Below are 16,865 nucleotides of genomic sequence, written 5' to 3' on the forward strand. Positions count from 1 at the left end.
TTAAACACGAAAACATAGGAGGACATACATGTAAAGAAAAAATGATGGTGAAAGTTAATTGACCACTAAAATAAATCGATCATTTTAAAGCAAATTTTAATATTCTTCCGACACAAATAATTTCCCTATCTTATAAAACGTCTTTTTAAGTAAAATGATGGGTCATCTGAATTGGCAAAAAATACAAGTTAAACACGAGGATATACGAAGACAGGCATGCAACGAAAAGATGGATGGTAAATGTAAATCTGAAAAAAGAATTTTAAATCCAGTTTTAATATTTATCTGGGGCAAATAATTTCTTATCTTATAAAACGTCTTTTTAAGTAAAATCATCTGAATTCGCAAAAAAATACAAATTAAACTCGAGAATATACGAGAATATATATTTAAAAAAGAAAGATCGTGGTAAATTTAAATCTAAATAAATAATATTAAATTTAGTTTTATATATATATAATATTCTTCCAGGATAAATAATTCCCTTATCTTATAAAACGTCTTTTTACATAAAATGATGGATCTGAAATCGAAAAAAAAAATATACAAATTAAACGTAAGAATATACGAAAACATATATTAAAAAAAAAAGAAGATGACGGTAAAATTAAATCTAAATAAACAATTTGAAATACAGTCTTAATATTTTTCAGAGACAAATAATTTCGAATGGAATCAATTGAAAATAGAATGGTTAGTATCGTAATTATGATGACACGATTAGTTTGCGTCTACTACGAGGAGTCAACGACCACACCTGTGGCGTCGTTTAGGAATAACGCGTGACCGTTCTCAGTTCTGAGTTGGATGCTGCTATTGGAAAGTATTATACACTGTTTTCCATGCTCTCTTCTGTCCTTTCTTTTTCGTTAGGCAGGAGAGTGAAATAAAAAAAAAGAAAGAGAAAGAGAAAGAGAAAGAGAGAGATCGACGTGTTCGCATTCACGAAGAACGAATCGATTCTCGTCCCCTCGAACGTTTTCCGGATCGTTAGGCAGCGTGTCAGAGCCGGCCGAGCACCGGTTCAGTTTTTCGTACTTTCCTTCTTTCCTACAATATATAACCAACCAACCAACCAGGCAACCTAACGTCCAAGTAGAACCATCACCATCTCACATCGTTCAACCGGCGCCGTGCCGTGTCGTGCAGTGCCGTGTCGATCGGAAATGAAAACGAGAAGGAAACCTCTAACAGAATTCACTTCTTCTTCTTTTCTATTTGTTCTCATTCTATTCAACAACAGCGATAAATGGACTCGATAAAGAAAAAGACATCGTGAAAGAAATGAAACATATCCAACAAAAATTCTGTTACACGAAGGAAATAAACACACGATTCGTTTCGAATAAAAAAAGAAATCCTTTAAGCTGATATCTTGTAAATCAAGTTTGAATTTTCTTTTTGTTTCCTTTCAAATATTTATTAAGAGAAAATCGTGAAAGATTCTCGGAAATTCGAATAAGTTCATTCGAGTAAAAGGATTAAAATATTGGAACGTGTGGATAAGTCGGCTTTAGATGGAAACGTAATGTAAACGTGCTCGGGGAATGACGTTCAAACTACGAGATATTGGAAAGTGTGTGACGTTTCTTGAGATCGCGAAAGACACGCGATAGGAAACGACTTCCTCTGACATTGAACGGGGATGACATCAGACTTGAAACGAGTCACCGATTCGACGACACCAGCGTATCATTCGCTCGTATATACGATTTAATAATCGTTTAATAATTTAAATCAAAATATTTTTATTGAAAAAATAAAGGAAATGAAAAGATGTTGCTAAAAAGAAAAACCCCTTTGCAGGACACAAGATTTCATTAAAAAAAAGGAAGAACTAATAAAAGTAAAAAAAAATCTTTACAGGACTCACCAGAAGGGAGGATATTACTTCTTCTGCACACTTTCTCAGCTTATCCTAGACGAGGTAACAGGGCAAGGCAGCTCTCAGAGTCTTCAACACTGATCCTGGGATGTCCTCGAATCTTCTGAAGACTAACGAGAGATAAAGAAGACCTTAGTAAAATGATAACAGCCAAGAAATACACTAGTATTCGTACGAAATCGTTAACTCGCACACGAGATCCCCGATAAAGAACAAACCGAACTAACTAACGTGTGCTCTGCGTTAAAAGCCGGTCGCGCACTTTGGCGCAAAACGCGCCACGATCGCCTTCAACGTTCGCATGAGAGAGACAGAGATAGAAAGAGAGAAAGAGAGAGAGAGAGGGCGCGCGCGCGTGTTCGCGATCTCTTCGAGAGCACAACCTCTACGCACCGGCGGCGGGAGGGAGGAAGGGTGGGAGATTGGTAAAAAATAAAAGGGTAGATGGGAAAGAAGAAATAGGGTGGAGGCTGATTATGAGGACGACGATGATAAAAGGAAAGGAATCGCGCAAGGAACGCGCTTAAGGAGAAAGAAGATGCGAACGACTGAGAAGACTGAGAGGGAACGTGGCTATTGAAGGAGGTGGGAGGAGGAGGGGGAAGGAGGTGGAATAGGGAAAAGGAGGGGGAGAGGAGAGAGAAAGAGAAAAATAGACACGTTAGTTGAAATGAGAAAGACTGACGGACAAACGAAGATAGACTAACTGTCGGAGAAAGATAGATAGATAGATAGATAGTTAAAAAGAGAGAAAAAGAGATAGAGAGAGAGAAATCCGGCGCACCGCGCGCACGCACGCACGCACTCGTGCCCGGCCAGGACGTTAGCTCGAGTGGTGCGCGATACGACGATATCGATACGGGCCTCGCGCCGCCATGCACTAAACTTCCAGACGTTTTACTCGCCCGTATTCCTGCGCATGCCCCCCTTCGAACCATGCGCGCGCATCGTTCTATACCACCACCACCCTCTCTCAACCGCGCTGATATTTGAGCGCTATCTTGCGGAGATTCTTTCAAACTAACGGTCAGTTCATTTATTGACTATAGATTTGGTCATTTCAGTCACTTCTTTATCGACTGAAATTTTTTTCTGATGGTAAATGATATTGACCGTCGATATTACCGATAATATTCTATCGATAAGGAAACGCATCTACATTACCGTTATAGATAAAAAAATTAAATTAATTAGAATATTTAAATTTTTTGGTAAAATTATAATTTATGTATATATGACTTATATAATGAAATAAATTTCGATTAGTTTCAGAACAGATATAAATATATTATCATTTTTTCTTTTATATGCAATCTTATACAACACATATATAAACAGCGAAGGACCTAGATAAATCTAAAATGTATGTATACATATACATTTACATCTAAAATAATAAAAACTTTATATGATATAGTATTTTGTTAAGATCGGTTAATAAAAACATTAATAAAAAAGGGCCCTACGATAAAACGAAAATAAAAAGATGACGCATTCATATGATAAATAAATGATAAATATATACGAAAATAAAAAAATTATTATAATGTAATGATTCTTGCTTTTATATATTTCTATTCTACAACTAGCTCGTAATGATCAATTTCTTGAAAAGTTTCATTAATACTTTGAACCCACTCCTCCATTCTTTTCACTTCAGGTCCCTTCAATTTTCCATATTTTTTCTTTTTTCTGTTAATTTTTTTATTATCGTTATCATTATCTTCCTCTTCCTCGCTCTCATCTTCATGGAAATTAAATCTGACGTTGCGTTTTCTTTTGTATGAACGCCTTGGAGGCTAAACAAAGTTTGAATAAATTTATTGCAATTTCTCAAGCACAATATCAAATATATCAAAATATTGTAACGATAATACATACCTCTGTAAAATGAGTAGGAAGATCGGTAAATAACGGTATATCCAACGACTTATCATCCTGTACCTCTTTCGCTTCTTCCAACATATCAAATGTATCGGAAAAACTGATTACGTCTATGACTTTGTTTTTCGTCTCTGACAAAGATTTTTCTGCTATCGCATTTTCCTTCTCAATTTCTTTTTTATTTGTTTTATCGTTTTCATCAGCATCTACTTTTTCTGACACTATATTCTTTTTTATTTCTCTCGGTAATATTCTTATAGGAAGTGCTGATGGCCTTTTTATCTCTTCTACATTAGTGTTAGTTTTCAATACTTTTTTATCTTCCACATTCATTTTCAAAATTTTCTTATCTTCTACATTTTCATTCTCCGGATGAATCGGCGATATATCCAAAATTGTATCGCTAACATCATTAAATCCAAAAGCGTTGTCCAATTCCATGCGTTTTGCATTGGTCGCTTTTATAGGCTTAAAAGGTTTACCATAAATAGGCGTTGATTGTGCATCATCAAAAATACCATGAATCGTACTTATCCTAGTACTCTCTGGTATTTCCATTACATTTAAGAAACCATTTAAATTTGTTTGTTGCAATGGTTTGTGACTGGGCGATTTGAAGCTTTGTAAACCAGATGGTCCAGGTTGTGGTTCAAAAAATTCTTTACTTTCTTCTTGATTTTTGTCTGAGGAATGTAATGTAGAATCGCTGCGATTCAATTTTATTGTGCTTTCTAATTGCAATTGCATATTTGAATTCTCTTTACTCTCTATACAAATTTTCTTACGTTTAGGAGAGAAATTAATATCAGTAGTTTTTCTTAATCTTTTCTTCAAAAATTTCTTAGATTTGGAAAGAGATTTGGAAGGAGATTTGGAAGGAGATTTAGGTACAGCGTTTTCCTTGTCTTCTTTTGTATCGTTTAACACAGGAGTATCTATAAATGTAATACCAATTGTATTTTGCAAATCTTTATTTGAAAGTCTTAATTCTTTATTGCTTTCCACTTCTTCATACTGTTCATTAACAATGTTCTCGTTGTTTACTACTACAGAATTATCTAAATTTGTAATTTCTCTTCCAAACTTTCTCATGACTTGTCCAACTTTTCTGTTAGATAAATTAGATTTTTCAAACATTTTCTGCATATTTACATCTTCGTTAATCGTTTCCGACACCTTGTTTTTCTTAGTGCTCTCCAAACATTTAATACCTTGATCTTTCGTACTTCTTTTTATTTTACTTTCCAATATTTGCAACATCTTAGGCTGCGGCGTACTTTGGAATAGACTCTTCATTTGAGAAAATGTGTTCACTGGTGACAATCTCCAAGGACTACCAGTATCAAAATCTGTAGTCAACTTTTTAATTGGTGACAAAGATTTGCTGATTAACGAATTGTGTATCGTACTTTCAGAGTATGATTTAGCCGTTTTACCAAAAATATTTGTTTTTCTAAATGGTGCAAATGTTTTTTGTTGTGATCTCAATGGTGTAGTATTAATCAGGACCTCTGTGTTATTTATATTTTCAACAGAAATTATTCTAGATCCAAATGATTTAGTATGCGCTGTCTTTTTATTATCTTCAGAAACATCTTGTATCAATGGTACTTCATTCACTTCTGAATGTTGCACGTTATTAGATTCAGCTTCCAAGTTGTTGGTGTCAATCGATGGCATTAATTCATTTTGTTTGTTAACGTCATCGTCGGATTCCTTTACAATATTTATTGATGGTGATGCATGTTTCTTATCAGTATTGACTTCAATTTTGTTCATTTTCATTAATGTTATTGGATCGTTAGATATATTTTCTAAAGTCACTCGCGCTTTTTTCAACTTGTTCTGTACAACACATTTAGTTTTCTTGGTTTTCTTTTGTACTGCTCGTTTAATGATACGTTTCTTTCTTTTACCTATTAATTTTTCTTTAGAGTCGTTTTCATCAAATTTAAAGTCATATATGTCACTTACATTTCTTAAAGTGTCATTACTAAGTTTTATGGATTTGTACACAGGCAACTTCAATTTATTGCTCTCTGTTGGATCATTTTCTTGCTGAGACGGTATACTTGTTCGTCGTACAACAGAATCTTCACAATAATTCCTACAATCTTTTCTCGGACGAAGTCGTTTGGATAAAGCTTCCTGATTCAAAAAAGATTCTTTCAAAGACATTTGTCGAAAACCCTTTGACTTTTCTGCTTCAGAAATATTCGCTTTTCTTTTACTACTTAAAACTACACGCTTCGTAGTCCTATTTTTAATACTACTTTTTCTTTTTGTTTTCAACATGCTCTCATTTTCTTCCTTTTCATTAACCTTATTTTTTTTGACAGAGTCAGATTTTGCAGGTTTTGATTTCAAAGTTTTAGTCACTGCCTTGGTTACTGCCTTGGTCGTTACCTTTTTATTTTCTGTTTTGGGGTCAGCCTTCATCGCAGATTTGCCACTGCCAGCTACTTTATTAATTACTTTACCAGATCTTAATTTTCTTCCACTTGCATTCATCACTGTTGATAATTCTGGAGCAAATAAATAACTTCTATCTTTTCTATTCGTAGAACTGTAAATAAGAAAAATATTTCACACAAATTCGTTAATAACATCATAGATATTAATCAACTTACACAAAATACGTAGTTTGTATATTCTTTTGTTAGGTTGGATACAATTCACTTGAAAAAAAAATCATGAACTTTAAAAAAAAAAGGATATAAAATAAAAATCTTAAAAAAAAATGTTATCCTAATATCTCACAGTTTAAATTATTCAAAATAATTTATCGCTTTCACTGTTTACAATGTTTTTTTCTGCATAACTCTGGTTTCAAAACGAACGCGCAATATGTTATGAACAGTATAATGTCACGGGATGAGGGGAAGGAAAATAATAAAAATATATCATCAACTTACTTCTTGCAACACTTTCCGAAATTTCTGCTACGTGATTGGGTGAAAATCATTTTACTTTGATAACGATAAATCACTGATATGAGAACAATATTACGAGCGATTCTCAATTATTAAACACAAATCCTCTGTCATAAAATGGCGTCACTATGCGCTCAGAGTTAATGGCGCATGCGTGGATATGCAAATGGCGCTATTTTGAAAATACACTACTGCAATTTACTACGGTACGTTTTCATTTCAAATTTAAATAACGATAAAATATAATAATACATTGTATGACAAATGTAACATATGAAAAATCTGTTAATAAAAAAGCAACGAATAAAAAAACTACATAAATTTATACAACATTAATTTTCATTCATTTCCACAACCATATCTTTAAATAATAATACTTAAGAATTTGGTTTAAATAACATAAATACAATGTCCGATTAAGAATAATACAATCGTTCTTTTCAATGATTTCCTATGTATTATTATTATCGACAATATTTTACATAAAATATATATATAATATATTACAATATTAATATTAATAAATAACGAACTTAGTAATAGCAATTTTTTAGTGTTTTAATATCTTGGTAATCAATGTAAAGGCTATTTATGACATATTTAAGTATCACGTCCTAGTTTCTTTTCTTTTTCTTCTTTTTCTTCTTATTCTTTTTTGTTTTTTTTATATAGAAATTGAGAAAATGTAATAAATATGTCAAGGGACAAAGTTGGGCAATCTAATATCGTCTCTTGACAAATTTATCACATGTATTAACAGTTAAAACTGGTTTGGATTTAAAGTAATTGACTTATAATTAGTATGCAGACCATGTCTAAAATAATTGAAGCAAAGAAAAATATGCACTCTCTCTCACTTAGTATTTAAAAAATAAAAATACATGTTTATGTGTATATATGAACATTTGTGTTATATACATCATAATTCGAAATACTTTTCTTCACTAATAGTTTAAGAAGAATGCATTATTTTTCTTTCTTTCTCGATTAAATTGAACCATAGCCACTGTTTCCTCCCTTAAGTATTTTCTGCCCTAACTGACATGAATATTTATGAATAGAATAATTATTCTATATTGGAATAGAGATAACAGTGTTATTCGAGTGTAAAAGTAATATATTTGCATGGAAAATTATCTATCTGTCTTTTGCTTATTATTTTATTTTCTTTTTCTTCTTCTTCTTTTTAAATATTCTAATATACAAACACGTTGCAAAGGCAGCAACATGTAATATAAATACAGAATCATACGATAATACTTTAAAGAGTTTAAGCTCTTAGGTATTATCTTAGGTAAAGATTTGCAATGGATATATCTTTAACAAAATTTACCACAGGCATGCAAATACACCATGTGTAAAACTTCATCCAATCTGTAGTGTAGACTAGAACAGGGGGTAAAACCAAATATTAACAAATATCTCTCGTGTTCTATTTCACGTACTGAAATTTTGTAACTGAAATGTGTGACCTATTTAAAAGAAAATTAAACGTATATTTTCCTAAAACTAATCGACGATTGTCCGATCAAATAAACAAGATATTAAAAATTAGAATAATAATAGAACAAATTCGAAATACTTTGCTGGATAACTATATAATAACAACCATAGTTAATAATCACAAACAATCATATATCTTGGAATGTCAAGTGCATTGTTGTGTGCCAATATAAGTAGTAAATTACCAAGCATCAGTTATATCATTTACGACATAACATCTTCAATGATACCAACATGGAAGAGCCAAGATGGATCAGAGGTTGGTCTGAACACAGGTTTGAAAGGTAGCAGAAGTATTTGTTTTCTTGTTTTTTTGATTATACTGATTGTTTAGAGTATCTATTAAAAATTTATTTTCCATTCTGTTCGTGTTACCTTATCAAACTCGTATTCAGACCGACGTTACTCAGCCAGGCATTTTCCGATTTATCATGGCACCCAAGTCTTGAACTATTTGCTTTTGCTCACGATTATACAATAAAGTTCTAGCACTTAAAAATGATAAATCTGGCAATTGGTTCAAAACTTTGACAGTCTCTGCATGCACAGACATTGGTCTACCAAACCTGTCAACGACTACATGTTCCGCGTTTTGCAAATGTTCTCTTCTCGATAATGACGATTTTCTATAATACGAGTCTTGACTTTTCGTAGCACTACTACTTACTAGGAACGATTTATTGTTTACTGATGGAGCATTTTTTAATACTTTTTGTTGATAATTTTTTCCTTTCCCACCACCACCTCCTCCTCCTACTCCTCCTGCTCCTCCTCCTCCTCCTCCGCTTACATCGTGTTCCTCTTTCAATTTCCAATCGATTGTGTGTGGACCTGGCAGAGGTTCGATCATTTTCCCTGTTTGTATTTGTTGTTTTTGAGATTTTATGCTATCATTCAATCCACTATTGAAAGGATTCAATGTACTTTTATTTGATATTTTTATGGATTGTAAATTGCTGTTCTCGGTGATAACGGTTGGATCTGATGAATCTGTTCGATAATAAAAGTAAATGTTTCTTAAAAATATTAATAATAATCAAATAAATACAGTATCATCTATTGGGATGTGTGTAAAATTTTTTTTATGGATAGCATGTATAGATAATACATTTATTATAGTGTGCAAGGATAAAGGATAATGCTAGCACTACCACTTACAATAATATATGGAGTCCCGTGTATAAGCAGCTGTTTGATGATAGGATTCGGAATATGTGGAACAGTGGGGTGTTAGTAGAGGGTCAAACGGACACAATAAATCCAATGGTAGAAGAGCTGATAACCCACCACCTGTATTATTGTTTGTGATATTTAAGAGGATGTATTATATACATTTAAATATGCGTGCATAGCTTAGAAAAAAGTATTCGTATATAAAAAGCCAAAGCAACCTTTTTTTTTTAGTATTTCAAACTTCCTTCATTTTTTTCTTTATGCATCATAGTAATTTTCTTAGAAACACAATTTATACTTACTAGCATCTAAAGGATTTACAAGCCCAGAACTATTCCAATCAAATTGGGCAGCAGGTACTTCCTGGTATGATTTGGTAAACATTAATTGTGCTTTAATGAATTTATAGTTAATTATATATTTTAATTACACTTACATCTGAAGTAGATACTCCTTGCATTTTATTTGTAGTTGATGGTGGAGAATCAACGGATGCCTTTATCGGTTCCAACGGTGTAAAGCCGAGATTAGCTGCGAACCTTGGAACACTAGAATTCCACCTTGGTCCAAATAACTATAAATGAGAAAAGATTTATCGTTTATTTAAAGTTATGTATATAGTACTGAAAAAAAAGAAGTATACTTACAATGTTACGCGAATCAATGCCGAGTGCATTTAAAAGCACATTATTACTAGTACTATTAGACCATTGATAAGTTAAAGCATTAGTTTCTTCTACGTTTTTCAAGCACTGCCAGATTTTATCTGTTTTTGTAATTAAAGGTTTTAAATCGGTTTCTGGAAGCGTAGGCATCACGCTAAACATATTTGTTACTATATCTTCTATCTTGTTTGCAGCCTGGAAATAATCACATGATTACTATATGACGATGATACGAGCAAGTTAAATAACATGCAGAATTAACAAACATGCGACAAATGTGCTAATATTCTGGTATGACGTACTAGAACTATAGAGATGTTTCATTAATTTAATCTAAACTTACATTCTTATTTTCTATCCGACACATAGATTCTCTCAAACTAAACTGTTGTGTTTCTACTGTACTGTTTGATGATTCAAAATTATTAAATTCTCCAAAGTCATCATCAGTTTCAGGTACTTTGGGATCAACTACGTTAGATGTCCATTCATCTTCCACACTTGAAAAATTCGTAAAATCTCCAAAATCATCGTCTACAATTTCTGGGTTAGAAAGTACTGTAAAGGTATCGCTCTTTTTATTTGTTGGCATTTGATTTTCTCCTAACGTTTCTTGATAGTCAGAAAATTCATCGTTTTCGAAATTGTCTATACAGGTTCTACTGTTATAAGTGGCACGTTCCAAATCCGAATGATTTTTTAAATCACTACATTCTGCCTGTGCAATATGATTAGAAAATGTTTTATTCGTTGGCAGTGATACGTTTACAAAAGATGAGAGATTTTGTCGAAAATCTGTTTCATTCGACAATTTGGATAAGTTATCCTCAATTTGTACTGTATTAGATAAATTATCAGATATGATATTTAAATTGCGCTCGGTCATTGACGCACTATCAAAATCTTGAGCAGATTTGAAGTCTGTAAAATTAGGATCTTCTTTATCGAACGAATTATTATCTATCAAAGCAGATTGTATGAAAGTATCTCCATTATCTAAATTTGTATCCACAGCAAATGTATTTTCATGGATTGCAATACTATTTTTATTATTAACTATCTCATTTGTAACATTTTCGATTACATCCAGCGTATCAAATGCATTTGATTCAAGATTTGTATTATCTCTCCATGATAGATTAGGCGAGGTACCAATACCGTTATTTACAAATTTACAATCTAGATTTGATTTGTTTCTTACAGTTTTATCTATACCCAAAGCAGAACTGAAAGAGGTATATACAATATCGTTACTTAACGTTTCACTTTTATCAAACGTATCTCCAATTTCTTTGAGATCCTCCTCAACAGTTAAATCACAGTCCGATTGAGGAAGAACGTCTACACTTTTTACATCCTTGTCTTGAAAGGGAAGAGAATCGGATAATGTTTTACTATTTTGCGTAGATTCACACTTATCTGTTGTAACATTGACGATTTTATTACTTTCATTCTTTTTCATTCTTTCATCCGTCGATTTGCAGTCTAAGTGAGTATCATTGGCTGTATTAATAATTGTATCATCATATGAATTGCTTACAATTTCATATTGCAGATCAAAACAATTAGCTTGCGAAACGGACAATTCTTTATGCAATATTTGATTATTATCAAAACTACTCCAGTCTGCGGAATCTTTAAATTGTTCGTAATTATAAAAATCATTGTCTAGATGTTGTAATCCGTCAGACGTATTTATGGGGTCATCTAAATCTAGGCTTAAAGGTTCTACATCGTCATTAACTTCCAAATTATTTAATGAACCTTCATGCTCGCTCACAGTCTTCACGCTATTTTCTAAGCTACTATTATTGCTACTGACTAAGCTCTTATTAATTAAATTAACTTTATCTAAGATGACCTGAGTACAAAGATCGTAAGTATCATTATTGTTTTCTGTAGCTTTTAAATCATTCTCACTACATAGATTTAAATTATCATTTTTAATGATACTATTATCATCATCGTGAAAATTATTTTGTTTAATACTACTATTATCTGAATGATCGTGTAATTCTATGTTGCTCACAATATCTTCCGCCTTCTCAACAATTAATATGTCATCTGGAATATTACATTTAAGTATGCTACAATCATTTTTCAAGCATATGTTATTAGATCCTGGAGAATAATTAACTCCGTTAACTTTAGGAGATACATTTTCAGACATTATTGGAGTTTGAATAGGAGTGATCATTTTATGTGGTGAATCTGATGTAATCGATAAGCCTGTAAAACAATAAAAATTATTATAATTCATTAATTTTAATATACAATATTAAATGAAAGCATGCGACTGAAACTATGATAAATCATGTAACAATTAACCCTTTGAGTGTTCAATATTCTTGATCAAAGCGTTTTATAAGGATAGAATATTTATTCACTAATGCAAACTCTGTTGGTTGGTTATACTAGGAGTAACTAAATTATCATTGTCATTCTTCCAAATGAAATAATAGGAGAAAGCTATTACCGAGTATAATTTTGGTATGGCAAGACTCTAAACAATTAAATGACAATGAATTTTTTGCATAATTATCGATAAACGCATATATGCGTTCTTAACACTTAAAGGGTTAAAAATATAATCTAACCATACCATCGATTCCACCAGCTGTAAAATCCCCAAATTCATCTTCATCTGAATCTCCAAAATTATCCAGTGGTGGAGGCGTAGAACTGACTAAAGGTGGAAAAGCCATCTTTCAAACCTACCTTAAAATACAAAATTAATTTAATTAATAATACTTATAAGTGTCACACCAATCTTGTATATCTTATATCCTACAAAATTATTGTTTGAATAAAATACATTCTATTCCTATATATTATATAATATATATTACAAAATTATTCTAATATAAATATTTTCTATAGTAATTACTCAAAGAATATATATTACAATTGTGCAAAATATTGAATGTTTTTCTTGCAGTATTTCAACATGGTAGATACATTTAGCGCATTTATAGGTTACATCTGGTTCACATTTAATTAGAAAATATTTTATTAAAATATAATAGAAGAAATATTAGCCTAATTATATGTAGTAAAACAATTAATAGGCTTTTATTTATATATGTATTGTCTATAAGGAAAAATCCTTGACAGATGTACATACTTACACACACGTAAGTGTCTCGTATATAAGCTCCAAAAAATGAGGAGCACTTTTTTACAATTTTATCTAATACTATTCATTTTTTAAATGACTTTGTGAAATCACCTATTTTCTAACACAATTGATACTGTCACATCCAAATACTAAATATCGACGATCGTCCCTGTGACGATTAAATACGTGACAGTGATAAAATCATGAGACATTAGGAATATCACCTGTTCTCTGCACTCTCGCAACGCAATTGCCATCTGCGCACCTACCATTTGTAAAAAGCGCCATTTTCAAAATTACATTTTTTATCGTATCAATATTATATATTATATATAATAGAATATTTTAAATGTATTATTATTCTATGCTAATTAGTTAAAAATAAACATCGACATTACTAAAAATAATAATATTAATTATTAATTTTTAAATAATTCGAAAAATTATAAATTAATTTATTTTCTAAATTTAGATCTCTCGCTGTTTATTAAAAATATCGTCAAACTATAAATCAGTGAAATAATTAATTATTAATAGAGAAAACATTTACATTTTTATTGTCCCTCTTGTTTGGTATTGTGTTGAGTACGTCGATGTTTTCTCATATCGCCCTTTTGTCGAAAACATCGACCGCACACGTCACAAGCGTGCGGTTTTTCTCCTGTGTGAATTTTAATGTGATTGTTTAAAGCTTCCGTTCTGGTAAAAGCTTTCTCGCAATAATGACATTTATATCGACGATCTCCTCTGTGTATCAATCTGTGTTGATAAAATACAGATCCTGTTAAGAAAGCTTTATTGCAAACATCGCATTTAAAGGGTCTTTCTCTTGTATGTTTTTTTCTTGTATGATCTGCTAGATCAGGTTTTATAGTAAATCTCTGATCACAGTATTCGCAAGCATAAGGTTTCACTCCCATATGAAATCTTTTATGGGTCCACATATGACTGGATTGAGTATAACTCTTACCACAAATGTTACACACATATGGTCTTAAACCGCTATGTCTTCTTTTATGAGCATTGAGAGAATTTGCGGTAGGTAATAAACTACCGCATATATCGCAAGGAAATTTCGAACATTGATCTCGTCCATGGTTTTGTATATTTTCCTTCTGATCGAATACAGATCCACAAAGTTCGCAGACATATTTCATGTTTCCAGTTTCAGAAAGACGAGGCATGTACTGATGTCTTTTCTGTTTATGCTTGTAAAGAAGAGATAATTCTTTCATATCTTTATTGCATATGTCGCATAGGAACACTGTTAATACTTTAAACATACGTGAATGCTCTTTCCAATGTAAAACTACTTCTGCAAAAGATTTGTAAATCGTCTTACATATGTTGCAACTATAAGGTTTCTCCACGACGTGTTGATTCTGATGATTCTTTAAATTTTCTATATCAGTAAAATGCATATTGCAAAATTCGCAATGATAGATCTTGGATATTAATAATTCTTCTATTAATATCATTTTATCGTCGTGTATTTTATAATGATTATCTGCATCATCACAACAGTTGAAAGCTGCTCCACAACGAACGCATTTCCATATAGTTTGATTATTTTCAATAATAATACCATGTGCAGCTGTGTGTTTATTTAGTCTTGATTTCTGCGTGAAGCTTTTAGAACATTGAGAACATCTATACGGTTTCTCTGGTAAATGCGTTACCACATGTCGCTTTAAAGTATATCCATCCGAAAATCCTTTATTACAAACTTCGCACACATGAGGTCTATTCTTACCATCGACGCACACATGCATCCTAAGTTCCTCTTGGTTTTCAAATAATTTTCCACATTGCAAACATGAAACAGTCACGTCCTTGCAATGATACCGTTTATAATGATAATATAATTTTAATTCTTTTCCAAAAGTAATTTTACAAATTTCGCAATATAAAGCTTTAGCACCTTTGTGAAACTGCATGTGGAAATTTAAACGTTCTTCGAAAGTAAACGTAGCATTGCATAAAAAACACTTATATGGTTTGGAAGTGTTTTGTATATTTGGCTTGCATTTATGGTCATCCAAAGTTTCTTTTGTGTGATACAAATTCATGCATGCACCACATTTCAAATACTTCTGCTTACTTCCTAAACATTGCAACATAATTAATCGATTTCCTTCTTCATAATCAGCTTTAAAATCATGAAATATTTTCTCCTCGTCACTACTTTCCAAGACAATATCGCTATCATATAACTCCATATCTTTTGGATTCTGTATTGCATCTTGACAAGTATTCATATTTCCTTCTATACAGAGCGGACAAGATTTAATATTGTTAAATACATTATCCGTTTGCAATTCAGTAATATTAAATGATTGTTTCTCTTTGAGAATCCCTAATAAAGTTTCTTCCGCTTTGATACACTGAATATCAAATTCATTGCACCAGTTTATTTTTTCAACACATACGATACAAAGCTGTTTAGGTAGAGGATCCGTTTTCCTTACCTGAAATGCATTATTACAAATTGTTAGATTACTATGAAATATAAGAAACAATAAATAGAAATTATTATAATCATTTTAGTTGATAGTACCTTTATACTCAAGCAAGTATTCATTTTATCAGCTAATTTCATAGACTCTCCTAATTCAGAATATATATATACAGGGTTTAGAGTTTCTCCTGCACATAGTCGACAAAGAGAAAATGCATCATTTCTCATTAACGCAGTTCCTGGTTCTATTTCTAAGATTTCATTAGATGAAAGAGGCTCCTCTTGGGACCAAACAATGGAACCATCTAAATCATCAATATTGTCTTCCCGATCACTTAATGTACTCACAGATTCTGATTTTAGCATTTTTGTGTTACTGTAGTGTACATTAATCCATAAATAATAATGTATTATTACATTTATTAATAAAAATATATTTCCTCTTTACAGACACACATTTAATTCATCATATTAATTAATTAATTGTAAAAAGTTTTAATATAATTATAAAAAAACAAGCCATCTTTTAATATTAAAACAATGTACAAGGAATATCTTCAAGATACAAAAGTTGATTAATGAAAAATTTAATTGGATTGCCAATTAAAACAATAAATAATTTAAATATCAATCATATTGAAAGATATTATTTAGAAAAATTCAATTGATTTAAATCTAATTACATTGAACAATAAAAGGCAAATGAAATGGTCAAGTAAGAATTAGAGTAGATTACCTTTTCCTTGAAAAGAAGATAAATATTCAAATATTCTTTCATGGCAAACTCAATATCCTTGAATTTCAAAGCTTTTTGTAATAGCTTTTTTATCCTCGCGACTAAATTCGTAAATAAATTGTCTTGGTAACGAGAAACAAATAAATGTTTACTCATTTTTCCAAATTATAAAAATGGAGGCAATTAACTTCACGAATTTAATTATTATTTAATTAAGAATTATTAACATATAAATAATACTTAATTAATTATTACATTAAACATATAAAACAAACATATTTTTGTTAATCTAAACATATCATAATATATAAATTATAGTTATTAATAATAAAATTTGAAGAAAAGCAGTTTAACAATTTTAAATTTAAACTGATTTTTCCGCTGATCTAAGCCTTCTCTGATTGGCTGTTTGGCCCTACATATAGATAGTATGTTATAAATCCCTTGAATATAGCAAAATTAATTATCTACAAGTATATAAGATTTTTTCTAAGGATTACAAATAATATA

The 16,865-nt window shown here is 31.2% G+C and overlaps 4 protein-coding genes across 11 annotated transcripts in view; all 4 read right to left on the reverse strand.

The window, feature by feature from the left end:
- The window catches only part of LOC122523528 (amyloid beta A4 precursor protein-binding family B member 1-interacting protein-like), a 123,069-nt gene extending 120,315 nt beyond the window's left edge, over positions 1-2,754 (reverse strand). Inside the window, exons 1-2 of one of the 3 annotated variants that reach the window (XM_043645335.1) lie at positions 2,117-2,754; positions 1,874-1,995 (exon numbers count right to left, since the gene is read on the reverse strand). The gene's annotated coding sequence lies outside the window, so the exon portion shown is untranslated. Of the gene's footprint in view, positions 1-1,873 lie in introns of all 3 variants that reach the window. The other 2 variants (XM_043645336.1, XM_043645333.1) reach the window with 2 other exon arrangements.
- A 672-nt stretch (positions 2,755-3,426) lies between these two features.
- Positions 3,427-6,855, reverse strand: LOC122523593. 3 transcript variants are annotated; one of them, XM_043645449.1, is made up of 3 exons: positions 6,685-6,855; positions 3,767-6,294; positions 3,427-3,684 (listed from the first exon to the last, which is right to left on the reverse strand). In XM_043645449.1, exons 2-3 carry the CDS (start codon positions 6,278-6,280, stop codon positions 3,460-3,462), a joined length of 2,739 nt encoding a protein of 912 aa, XP_043501384.1. In that variant the 5' UTR covers positions 6,281-6,294; positions 6,685-6,855; the 3' UTR covers positions 3,427-3,459. The 3 variants fall into 3 exon arrangements, with proteins under 3 accessions (XP_043501384.1, XP_043501382.1, XP_043501383.1); XM_043645447.1 differs by having other exon boundaries at positions 3,767-6,335; XM_043645448.1 differs by lacking the exon at positions 6,685-6,855 and adding an exon at positions 6,400-6,653 and having other exon boundaries at positions 3,767-6,335.
- A 384-nt stretch (positions 6,856-7,239) lies between these two features.
- LOC122523592 (aftiphilin) lies at positions 7,240-13,410 on the reverse strand. Of its 4 annotated transcripts, none has more exons than XM_043645444.1 (8): positions 13,172-13,410; positions 12,646-12,757; positions 10,387-12,272; positions 10,026-10,238; positions 9,815-9,952; positions 9,681-9,741; positions 9,364-9,495; positions 7,240-9,195 (listed from the first exon to the last, which is right to left on the reverse strand). In XM_043645444.1, exons 2-8 carry the CDS (start codon positions 12,746-12,748, stop codon positions 8,612-8,614), a joined length of 3,117 nt encoding a protein of 1,038 aa, XP_043501379.1. In that variant the 5' UTR covers positions 12,749-12,757; positions 13,172-13,410; the 3' UTR covers positions 7,240-8,611. The 4 variants fall into 4 exon arrangements, with proteins under 4 accessions (XP_043501379.1, XP_043501378.1, XP_043501380.1 ...); XM_043645443.1 differs by having other exon boundaries at positions 12,646-12,761; XM_043645445.1 differs by having other exon boundaries at positions 12,646-12,761; positions 13,168-13,410.
- A 269-nt stretch (positions 13,411-13,679) lies between these two features.
- On the reverse strand, positions 13,680-16,066 carry LOC122523596 (zinc finger protein 678-like). The gene is made up of 2 exons (XM_043645451.1): positions 15,719-16,066; positions 13,680-15,629 (listed from the first exon to the last, which is right to left on the reverse strand). Exons 1-2 carry the CDS (start codon positions 15,983-15,985, stop codon positions 13,716-13,718), a joined length of 2,181 nt encoding a protein of 726 aa, XP_043501386.1. The 5' UTR covers positions 15,986-16,066; the 3' UTR covers positions 13,680-13,715.
- Positions 16,067-16,865: the final 799 nt, after the last annotated feature.

This window comes from Polistes fuscatus, unplaced genomic scaffold, assembly GCF_010416935.1.
Source record: "Polistes fuscatus isolate 324 unplaced genomic scaffold, CU_Pfus_HIC Scaffold6, whole genome shotgun sequence".
Taxonomy (NCBI): Eukaryota; Metazoa; Arthropoda; class Insecta; order Hymenoptera; family Vespidae; genus Polistes; species Polistes fuscatus.

Coding starts and splice junctions, on each gene's coding strand:
- LOC122523593 (XM_043645447.1), bottom strand. CDS start 6,734: ATGATTTTCACCCAATCACGTAGCAGAAATTTCGGAAAGTGTTGCAAG. Junction 6,336..6,684: donor TTCGGAAAGTGTTGCAAGAA/GTAAGTTGATGA, acceptor TCTTATTTACAG/TTCTACGAATAGAAAAGATA. Junction 3,685..3,766: donor TTCCTACTCATTTTACAGAG/GTATGTATTATC, acceptor AACTTTGTTTAG/CCTCCAAGGCGTTCATACAA.
- LOC122523592 (XM_043645444.1), bottom strand. CDS start 12,748: ATGGCTTTTCCACCTTTAGTCAGTTCTACGCCTCCACCACTGGATAAT. Junction 12,273..12,645: donor TACAGCTGGTGGAATCGATG/GTATGGTTAGAT, acceptor ATTGTTTTACAG/GCTTATCGATTACATCAGAT. Junction 9,953..10,025: donor GCATTGATTCGCGTAACATT/GTAAGTATACTT, acceptor TCTCATTTATAG/TTATTTGGACCAAGGTGGAA.
- LOC122523596 (XM_043645451.1), bottom strand. CDS start 15,985: ATGCTAAAATCAGAATCTGTGAGTACATTAAGTGATCGGGAAGACAAT. Junction 15,630..15,718: donor ATACTTGCTTGAGTATAAAG/GTACTATCAACT, acceptor AATGCATTTCAG/GTAAGGAAAACGGATCCTCT.